Genomic DNA, 11,255 nt, shown 5'->3' on the forward strand with positions numbered 1-11,255 from the left:
GTGACTGATGGTGTAGAGAGCCTGTGACTGATGGTGTAGTGAGCCTGTGACTGATGGTATAGTCAGCCTGTGACTGATGGTATAGTCAGCCTGTGACTGACGGTGTAGTCAGCCTGTGACTGACGGTGTAGTGAACTTGTGACTGATGGTGTAGAGAGCCTGTGACTGATGGTGTAGTCAGCCTGTGACTGATGGTGTAGTCAGCCTGTGACTGATGGTGTAGAGAGCCTGTGACTGATGGTGTAGAGAACCTGTGACTGATGGTGTAGTCAGCCTGTGACTGATGGTGTAGTCAGCCTGTGACTGATGGTGTAGTCAGACTGTGACTGATGGTGTAGTCAGCCTGTGACTGATGGTCTAGTGAGCCTGTGACTGATGGTATAGAAAGCCGGTGACTGATGGTATAGAAAGCTTGTGACTGATGGTGTAGGGAGCCTGTGACTGATGGTGTAGTCAGACTGTGACTGATGGTATAGTCAGCCTGTGACTGATGGTGTAGTCAGCCGGTGACTGATGGTATAGTGAGCCTGTGACTGATGGTATGGTGAGCCTGTGACTGATGGTGTAGTCAGCCTGTGACTGACGGTGTAGTCAGCCTGTGACTGATGGTGTAGTGAGCCTGTGACTGATGGTGTAGTCAGACTGTGACTGATGGTGTAGTCAGCCTGTGACTGATGGTGTAGAGAGCCTGTGACTGATGGTGTAGAGAGCCTGTGACAGATGGTATAGTCAGCCTGTGACTGGTGGTGTAGAGAGCCTGTGACTGATGGTGTAGAGAGCCTGTGACTGATGGTGTAGTCAGACTGTGACTGACGGTGTAGTCAGCCTGTGACTGATGGCGTAGTGAGCCTGTGACTGATGGTGTAGTCAGACTGTGACTGATGGTGTAGAGAGCCTGTGACTGATGGTGTAGTCAGCCTGTGACTGATGGTATAGACAGCCTGTGACTGATGGTGTAGTCAGCCTGTGACTGATGGTGTAGTGAGCCTGTGACTGATGGTGTAGTCAGCCTGTGACTGATGGTGTAGTCAGACTGTGACTGATGGTGTAGTCAGCCTGTGACTGATGGTGTAGTGAGCCGGTGACTGATGGTGTAGAGAGCCTGTGACTGATGGTATAGTCAGCCTGTGACTGATGGTGTAGTGAGCCTGTGACTGATGGTGTAGTCAGCCTGTGACTGATGGTGTAGTCAGACTGTGACTGATGGTGTAGTCAGCCTGTGACTGATCGTGTAGTGAGCCGGTGACTGATGGTGTAGAGAGCCTGTGACTGATGGTGTAGTCAGCCTGTGACTGATGGTATAGTGAGCCTGTGACTGATGGTGTAGAGAGCCTGTGACGGTTGGTGTGGTCAGACTGTGACTGATGGCGTAGTGAACCTGTGACTGATGGTGTAGAAAGCCGGTGACTGATGGTGTAGAGAGCCTGTGACTGATGGTGTAATCAGACTGTGACTGACGGTGTAGTCAGCCTGTGACTGATGGTATAGTCAGTTTGTGACTGATGGTGTAGTCAGACTGTGACTGATGGTGTAGTCAGCCTGTGACTGATGGTGTAGAGAACCTGTAACTGATCCTTTTGTCAGCCTGTGACTGATGGTATAGTGAGCCTGTGACTGATGGTGTAGAGAGCCTGTGACTGATGGTGTAGAGAACCTGTGACTGATGGTGTAGTCAGCCTGTGACAGATGGTGTAGTCAGCCTGTGACTGATGGTGTAGTCAGCCTGTGACTGAGGGTGTAGAGAACCTGTGACTGATGGTGTAGAGAACCTGTGACTGATGGTGTAGTCAGCCTGTGACTGATGGTGTAGAGAGCCTGTGACTGATGGTGTAGTCAGCCTGTGACTGATGGTGTAGTGAGCCTGTGACTGATGGTGTAGAGAGCCTGTGACTGATGGTATAGTGAGCCTGTGACTGATGGTATAGTGAGCCTGTGACTGATGGTATAGTGAGCCTGTGACTGATGGTGTAGAGAGCCTGTGACTGATGGTGTAGAGAACCTGTGACTGATGGTGTAGTCAGCCTGTGACTGATGGTGTAGTCAGCCTGTGACTGATGGTATAGTGAGCCTGTGACTGATGGTGTAGTCAGGCTGTGACTGATGGTGTAGTGAGCCTGTGACTGATGGTATAGTCAGCCTGTGACTGATGGTGTAGAGAGCCTGTGACTGATGGTGTAGTCAGCCTGTGACTGATGGTGTAGTGAGTCTGTGACTGATGGTGTAGGGAGCCTGTGACTGACGGTGTAGAGAGCCTGTGACTGATGGTATAGTGAGCCTGTGACTGATGTTATAGTGAGCCTGTGACTGATGGTGTAGTCAGCCTGTGACTGATGGTGTAGTCAGCCTGTGACTGATGGTGTAGTCAGGCTGTGACTGATGGTGTAGTGAGCCTGTGACTGATGGTGTAGTCAGACTGTGACTGATGGTGTAGTGAACCTTTGACTGATGGTATAGAAAGCCGGTGACTGATGGTATAGAAAGCTTGTGACTGATGGTGTAGTGAGCCTGTGACTGATGGTGTAGTCAGACTGTGACTGATGGTTTAGTCAGCCTGTGACTGACGGTGTAGTCAGCCGTGACTGATGGTGTAGAGAACCTGTGACTGATGGTGTAGAGAGCCTGTGACTGACGGTGTAGTCAGCCTGTGACTGATAGTGTAGTGAGCCTGTGACTGATGGTGTAGTCAGACTGTGACTGATGGTGTAGAGAGCCTGTGACTGATGGTATAGTCAGCCTGTGACTGATGGTGTAGTGAGCCTGTGACTAATGGTGTAGTCAGCCTGTGACTGATGGTGTAGTCAGACTGTGACTGATGGTGTAGTCAGCCTGTGACTGATGGTGTAGTGAGCCTGTGACTGATGGTGTAGAGAGCCTGTGACTGATGGTGTAGTCAGACTGTGACTGATGGCGTAGTGAACCTGTGACTGATGGTGGAGAAAGCCGGTGACTGATGGTGTAGAGAGCCTGTGACTGATGGTGTAATCAGACTGTGACTGATGGTGTAGTGAGCCTGTGACTGATGGTGTAGAGAGCCTGTGACTGATGGTATAGTGAGCCTGTGAGTGATGGTATGGTGAGCCTGTGACTGATGGTGTAGTCAGCCTGTGACTGACGGTGTAGTCAGCCGGTGACTGATGGTGTAGAGAACCTGTGACTGATGGTGTAGAGAGCCTGTGACTGACGGTGTAGTCAGCCTGTGACTGATAGTGTAGTGAGCCTGTGACTGATGGTGTAGTCAGACTGTGACTGATGGTGTAGAGAGCCTGTGACTGATGATATAGTCAGCCTGTGACTGATGGTGTAGTGAGCCTGTGACTGATGGTGTAATCAGACTGTGACTGATGGTGTAGTCAGCCTGTGACTGATGGTATAGTCAGTTTGTGACTGATGGTGTAGTCAGACTGTGACTGATGGTGTAGTCAGCCTGTGACTGATGGTGTAGAGAACCTGTAACTGATCCTTTTGTCAGCCTGTGACTGATGGTATAGTGAGCCTGTGACTGATGGTATAGAGAGCCTGTGACTGATGGTGTAGTCAGCCTGTGACTGATGGTGTAGTGAGCCTGTCACTGATGGTGTAGAGAGCCTGTGACTGATGGTGTAGTCAGCCTGTGACTGATGGTGTAGTCAGCCTGTGACTGATGGTGTAGAGAGCCTGTGACTGACGGTGTAGTCAGCCTGTGACTGATGGTGTAGTCAGCCTGTGACTGATGGTGTAGTCAGCCTGTGACTGATGGTGTAGAGAGCCTGTGACTGATGGTGTAGAGAGCCTGTGACTGATGGTGTAGAGAGCCTGTGACTGATGGTGTAGAGAGCCTGTGACTGATGGTGTAGTCAGCCTGTGACTGATGGTGTAGTCAGCCTGTGACTGATGGTGTAGAGAGCCTGTGACTGATGGTGTAGAGAGCCTGTGACTGATGGTGTAGTCAGCCTGTGACTGATGGTGTAGAGAGCCTGTGACTGATGGTGTAGAGAGCCTGTGACTGATGGTATAGTCAGCCTGTGACTGATGGTGTAGTCAGCCTGTGACTGATGGTGTAGTCAGCCTGTGACTGATGGTGTAGTCAGACTGTGACTGATGGTGTAGTCAGCCTGTGACTGATGGTGTAGTCAGCCTGTGACTGATGGTGTAGTCACCTGTGACTGATGGTGTAGAGAGCCTGTGACTGATGGTGTAGTGAGCCTGTGACTGATGGTGTAGTGAGCCTGTGACTGATGGTGTAGTCAGCCTGTGACTGATGGTGTAGTGAGCCTGTGACTGATGGTGTAGAGAGCCTGTGACTGATGGTATAGTGAGCCTGTGACTGATGGTATAGTGAGCCTGTGACTGATGGTATAGTGAGCCTGTGACTGATGGTGTAGTGAGCCTGTGACTGATGGTGTAGTCAGCCTGTGACTGATGGTGTAGAGAGCCTGTGACTGATGGTGTAGTCAGCCTGTGACTGATGGTATAGTCAGCCTGTGACTGATAGTGTAGTGAGTCTGTGACTGATGGTGTAGTGAGTCTGTGACTGATGGTATAGTGAGCCTGTGACTGATGGTATAGTGAGCCTGTGACTGATGGTGTAGTGAACCTGTGACTGATGGTGTAGTCAGCCTGTGACTGATGGTGTAGAGAGCCTGTGACTGATGGTGTAGTCAGCCTGTGACTGATGGTGTAGTCAGCCTGTGACTGATGGTGTAGTCAGACTGTGACTGATGGTGTAGTGAGCCTGTGACTGATGGTGTAGTCAGACTGTGACTGATGGTGTAGTGAACCTGTGACTGATGGTGTAGAAAGCCGGTGACTGATGGTGTAGAGAGCCTGTGACTGATGGTGTAGTCAGCCTGTGACTGATGGTGTAGTCAGCCTGTGACTGATGGTGTAGAGAGCCTGTGACTGATGGTGTAGTCAGCCTGTGACTGATGGTGTAGTCAGCCTGTGACTGATGGTGTAGTGAGCCTGTGACTGATGGTGTAGAGAGCCTGTGACTGATAATGTGGAGAGCCTGTGATTGATGGTGTAGAGAATTTATAATAGATGTTGTAGTGAACCTGTAACTGGCATTCTCCCCTCTATTGCCCGTTCTGTCCAAGTCATTCTCCAGGAAGTAGCCTTAACGATATAGACTCTGCTGAAAACTATGCCTTTTCTCTAAGAAGTGCATGACAGAATTCAGCTCTTAACTCCAGTCCTGTTTCTTACAAGATCCATGTGGAAAGAGCCCCCCCCCTCATGATTTCTGCTGCCTTAATTTTCCCCTCACCTCTTTGCTTACAACCGACCCTCTTCCATGCTGGCCTTGCTCTAGTTTCTTAGCTCCTAAAGCTCCCTCCAGCCTCAGGGTCTCTGCTGTCACAATTCTTTCAGCTGGAGTATGTTTTCTGGACTGTCCTCCTCATTGGATGGTCTCATTTCTGAAACCACATTTTCTGAGGGGTCTCCCCTCCTGTTAAAGCAGGAAAAATAACACACACAAATTATTACATACTTAAGCCATGAGAGTTTTAGACTCTCAAGAGAGATATTTCTAAGGAAATGAAGTGAAATTTTAGACAATTGGAGAGGATGTTGAGGAACAATTTTGGTAATATTTGTAGAAAGGTAAGTAAAAGAAAAAAAATATGACTCCCAGGAAAACAATTTGGCAAGAAAGGCAATGTACCCCTAGCACACTCATGGCCTACTGGTGAGAGGTGTGTTCCTAAGATAAAGTGAACTTTGAATAGTCACCTAAACAAGGCATGGTGTCAGGATCACAAGACTGTTGCATGTGGGTGAGTGACAGTCAGCAAGGAAGGCAGTGGGGGAAGAGCTATGAGCCTCGGCCTCTGTGAGAATCCAGAGTCAAGGCCTAGGACTGAAACCAAATGGACAAGCAGTGTTATATGTACTGTAGTAGGAAGGAGGTAAATACCAACCAAATCCAAAGTGGGAAAGGCTGGTGGGCAGCAGTGGCTGGACTTCTTCTTCTTCTTTTTTTTTTTAGTCCAGTTGTGGGGCCTGAACTTTGGGCCTGGGCACTGCCCCTCAGCTCTTCAGCTCAAGGCTAGCGCTCTACCACTTGAACCACAGCGCCACTTCCGGCTTTTTTCTTTTTGCTTATGTGGTGCTGAGGAATCAAACCCAGGGCCTCAGGCATACAAGGCAAGCGCTCTACCACTGAGCCACCTTCCCAGGCCCTGGACTTCTTAATAAATGGAAAGGGTTGACTTTTCCAACCTCTGTATGAGTAATGTTAATTTTAAAATAGAGCAAATTTATGAGTAGATTTGATGCTTTGTTCATTGACACAGACTGTCTAGAATGTTTGTCATAGTTTGGCTTGTGATAACATCTACCCTTTCTGTGATGCTGGGGTCCTTTTATCTGTTTCCTGTGTCCCTGTAAGGAAATCGAGAGGAGAATACAGGAGGGAAGAAAGGAAGGCAAAAGTGGCTATTTGTGGATGTAGTCAAGATCTCCTCTTAACTCTAAATTCCCTTATCCCTGCCAAGTGATGGCCACCACAGCAAAAAAAACAAAAACAAATACCATCACAAATGCCAGCCTCTTTCCTTGCTGCCTAGAGCTCCAATGGAGACTATAACGTCTTCTACAGGGGGAAAATTTAAACTATGTAGAATTAACATAGACCAAGAAAATGACCTTCCTAAAATAAATGCCACCTGGCAGGTTACTTACAATATAGGTAATTTATGGACTGTTCTATTTGGGGGAATGGTTTTTGCCATTTCTTTCCTTAGTAGGCATCAAGGACAAGGTTGGAGGTAAATGGATTTCCTCTATACAATGTAAGAACTATTGTAAAAGAACGTGGAGTGGTCATGAAGACACAACCTCCGGGGACTTATTCTTGGTGCTTTTAATCATCCCAGATGTCCACAAATGTGTCCCCTCTTCCAGGTGTCAGTCTGCGAGGAGACCCATCTGATGCACAACTGTCCCTTGGTCATGGGAATGAAGAGAGGAAGGAAGAGGACTGTGGATTGTGCCCAGAAACATTCAGTCCTAGTGAAAGCTCAAGGTCCACCCGGGAAATGGACAGAGTAAGTGCACAGGTAGGGATTAGTGGCGGTGAGCTGCCTCTACCTGTCCAGTGTCTAGATTTGTGTTTCCTTTTCCTGTTGTCACTGTTCCTAGGCCAAAGTCTGTAGGATCACCTACTAGTGCTTCCTGGCATTGGAAAACATCCACTAGGTAAAAAAAAAACAAAACCTGAAATATTTTGCCTTGAAAAACTAGGCAACTTTGGCTGTGAAACTGTTGGGATGATTTCTGATGGCTTATTGGAAATCTAGCGTAGGTGACTAACTCATACCTGCGGAGATATATAGCTATACGCGCGACATTATTACCATGTGAAATCATTCCCAGGTTGTGAGGTCATGTACTAAAAACCACGAAAACACCTGTTTAGACCATTCTTTGAAAAATGTGAATCTGGTAGACACCTCAATGCACAGCGCTGTATAATTATATCCTTGTTTTTTGAACAGAAGTAACTGAGAATAGAAAGCTTTGGATGGGTTGGATAATGGAGGTGTTTATTTCTAACAAAGTCAGATCAAAACACATAGCATGCTCGGCAACCGATTGTGTACCCATGAGGTGCTTCACTCAAGTTAATGTACCAATTAGTTATTCATGGAAATTTATTGATGGCACCCCATTGAAGTTCATTCTGGGTTAAGAATCCTTGGGATCTCAAGACCTTGCTTTCATTGAAGATCACAGTTTTCTTTGTACCAGTCAACTTTTCTCCCCTCCCTGTTTCTTGTCCTCTGTACTTTGTGGCAGGATACTTCTCTATCTACTGGTGAGCATGGGGACTGTTCTCACTTGGATGCAGCTGGTGTTTCAGGATTATCTGTGCATCTGCCCACTGGCTCAAGCCTGGGGAAGGCTGAGGCTTTGCTCCAGGATAAAGGTCTTGACTTTGTGCTGCTGCCATCCCAGGACCAAGACTCCATAGATCCCAGACCATGCAGTTCCTCAGATGCTCAAGAGTCTTCTTCCAGTGAGTGCAAAGGCACTGCTCCCTACCAAGCTATTGCTACCTCTGTGGCCGCTGCTTGTATTCCTCTGGGAGTTCAGGGTACAGATGTGCAAGCCCACCACCAAGCTGTAGAAGAGGCTCAGCCACAGAGCTCCCCGGATGGACGAGTGGCGACAGAGGGCACAGCACTGACATCCTTGACAGAAACACCTTTATCTGGACAAAAGGCTGTGGGGTTAGCTCTACTGGGCTCACCTAGAAAGACAAATCTTGAAATACCAGCTTCAGGCCCAAGTTCAGCTAGTTCACCACAAGAGGAAGGGAGACACCAGACAGCCTTTCCTTCCAGTGCTCAGTACAGGGGTGGGGACACGGCCATCCCCTGCCCTGCTCTCGGGCTGGGCAGTGGGAAATGTCAACCACCAGGATTAATCTTGCTGAGGGGTAGTGAGGCTTCTCCTAGCCTGGGGCAGCCCTCAGAATTTCCCGAAACACCTTCTCGATCTGTCAGGAAGAGGAGTTTGGAAGGAATGAGGAAGCAGACTCGGGTAGAGCTCAGTGACACCAGCAGTGATGATGAAGGCCGACTTGTCATAGAGATATGACACTTCCAAAGAAAGATGGCATCTAAGCCCAGGACTAGATAGCATTTACTAGTAAATGCAATCCATTTGACCAGAAGTACCAGACTTTATTAAAAAACAAAAACAAACTAACAAACCCTATAGGCCAGGAAAGCCATTTGGGGTTCCTCTCAAGCCAACTCCAACTAAGACCAGACCCCAGTTGAGCCACGCCATTGTTCTGGGGCAGGTAGGTACAGCCTAGAGTGGCTCATGTGCACAGGGTCTAGGCCTTGACTCGTAGCTTCGGCCTCAGAGCCAGCCTGCAAGTCTGCTCACTTTTTCCTCACTTCCTTAGAATGGCCACCATCCTCTGTGGGCCTTCTGGTCTTTGAGGTCTGGTGGTCAGAGGGTTTCACAGAGCCCGGACAGCCAAGTTCTCCATTAGGAAGTTGAGAGTCTGCTATGAGGCAGCAAGCATCCCTGGGTAATGCGGAGAGCTTGCAAAAGAAGACAGGGCTGTGAATTACCATCCAGATACTTGTAGATTCATTCCAATACTGGTTTGGAAGTTGTACATACACTTCAACATGCCTATGGTCTGGTGAGGTACAGATACTTTTCCATGTTGCACAAATGGTCGATGCTCATTTATGGTCAAGCAACAGAAGCTCACCTGCTCTTGTCCCTGGTGCCTTTTCTGTAAGACCCCAAGACCGTTGATTTTTCTAGCTCTCGCAAAGGAACTCTGTGTTAAAAAGTCAACAGAACTGTCTCTCTGTAATGAGTCATTTTTCTGAGGGGGAAAAATTCACTTATTTTCCTCAGATTCTCTTTGTCATATTGTGCTCTGAGCAATTTCAATTAGAGGGTTACATTTTAGTAATCTGTGCAGCTTCAATTGATGCCTGCGCCTTGTGACGGGAGCCTTTTAGATTTCCTCCAGAAGCCTCAAGGATACAAAACTAATTGGAGTTTTGACGCTGTTTTACATCTCAGTAATTTTATTTTGGGGGCTTGGTGTTACTTTGCTGTCAAATTAAATCAGCCTCTGTATTGTGTAAGTCAGAATAGCACAGATAAAATTCCCCAGTATTCCAAGCCAGTGCGCCCTGTGCCGAGAAAGAACAGATCGACGTCAGCCATCCCACGGACTAGAGCCTTCTCCTTCTCCTCAGACGCGAGAGGAAAAACTTAAAGAGGTTTACACTGCTGCATTTCAATAAAATTTTATACTTGCTTTTGGTACGATTTTGTACAATTTGAAATTTATAGCCGAACACTTTTGGCTTAACTTTGATGTAATGATGTTCATATGACATCTTGCACTTTACAGGCAAGAAAGCAATGCAGGGCACCTCACGTGCACGAAAACACTTTAAGAAGGCTTTGCCTATGACTAAATATGGTCCGATTTCAAGCACCTTCGTAGGAATTTCCTCATTTTAGTCTTGTTCATACAAGCCGTCAATGCAAGCCCAGCTTTCCCTTAGCCCATCGTCATTTCCCCCACACCACTCCTTACCCATGGGATGACCAGCCCAACCAAGAACACAAAGAGAGGGGAAAGGATGCTAGATGGTAGCAAACCAAACCAAAGCGGTGCAGGGCTGATCTCCCCTGTTGAACCCCATCCAAGTCATGGTAATGGGAGAGGGGAGCTTTCTGAGCTCTGGAAGGAAAGAGACGAAGTCTTGGCTATGTGTTTAGCTGGAAAAGCTTGGGGGACACTCTCTCTGCACCTCAGTTTCTGTGAGTGAGAATGAGAGAGTTAGAGGAGGCGAGCCAACTGTGCTGCCAGCCTGCAATCCTGGTGGGAGCATGTGATCGAGGAGCACACTGCCTTTGCACACGTGCGCTCTGTGGCTTGATGTTGCCGTGGAAAGCCACAGTCCCAGGAGCCCTGCCTTCTATTCCCCAATAGAAGTGTGGCCAGGAACTCGAGGAACCGAGGCACAAATACCCCCAGTGAATTACTTGGAGGGACAACATGAACCTAGGGAAGCTCTGACTTCTTATCAGAGTTCCAGATTGCTTTCTGGAGGGATGCAATCACCCAGCTTAGAGTTTAAAGATGGAAAAAGTATATCCAGGATAGTGTGTGTGTGTGTGTGTGTGTGTGTGTGTGTGTGTGTGTGTGTGTGTGTGTGTGTGAAAACATCAGTAGGCAAAAGTAGCTACCTGTGTGACAAATTTTCCAGTTTTGGAGTTATTCATAGAAACCTTCAAATAAGACCATTTTCCACTGGCCAATGGAGAAAGATACCTTTCATGTCATTTGTTCCTGGCGGTCACCTGCTTGACTGACTGGGCCTGTGACAGCGAGTCATAGCGTTGTATAGCCCTACGTGCTTTCCTCGCACGTAGCCATCGCCCAGCTGACATGCAATATGGCGAGATGCTAAATCTGTCTTTTTGACTACCTGTGTCTCTTACAAAGGTAGACAGTTCACCAACCATCCCACGTCACCTCGTCATGTAGCTAATGAGGAGCAATGTTCCCAGGTGCACCTAACTGGACACCTAACCTGTGTCCAGTGGATTTTGTTTTTTTAAATCAAAAATATATTTTGGATGACACTGGAAGAGGCGGTTATTGAAAACTATCCTAATATCACAAATAATATTTTAATGTAGAATCTTTCCTCAAAGCAGCCATCTCTGATTTTTATCAACCTTATTTTCTTACAGGTTTTTCTTAAAGTGAAATGCAA

At 47.6% G+C, this 11,255-nt stretch overlaps 1 protein-coding gene across 3 annotated transcripts in view; it reads left to right on the plus strand.

The window, feature by feature from the left end:
- Znf831 (zinc finger protein 831) overlaps positions 1–9,789 on the plus strand; it is an 87,153-nt gene extending 77,364 nt beyond the window's left edge. Inside the window, exons 5-6 of one of the 3 annotated variants that reach the window (XM_042699273.1) lie at positions 6,886–7,040; positions 7,780–9,789. In XM_042699273.1, coding sequence (XP_042555207.1) covers positions 6,886–7,040; positions 7,780–8,583 — 959 coding nt within the window. In that variant the 3' untranslated portion in view covers positions 8,584–9,789. Of the gene's footprint in view, positions 1–6,885; positions 7,041–7,779 lie in introns of those variants that run through there. The other 2 variants (XM_042699274.1, XM_042699275.1) reach the window with 2 other exon arrangements.
- Positions 9,790–11,255: the final 1,466 nt, after the last annotated feature.

The sequence above is a fragment of the Dipodomys spectabilis genome, unplaced genomic scaffold (assembly GCF_019054845.1).
Source record: "Dipodomys spectabilis isolate Male_0828 unplaced genomic scaffold, ASM1905484v1 ptg000240l, whole genome shotgun sequence".
NCBI classification, from domain to species: Eukaryota; Metazoa; Chordata; class Mammalia; order Rodentia; family Heteromyidae; genus Dipodomys; species Dipodomys spectabilis.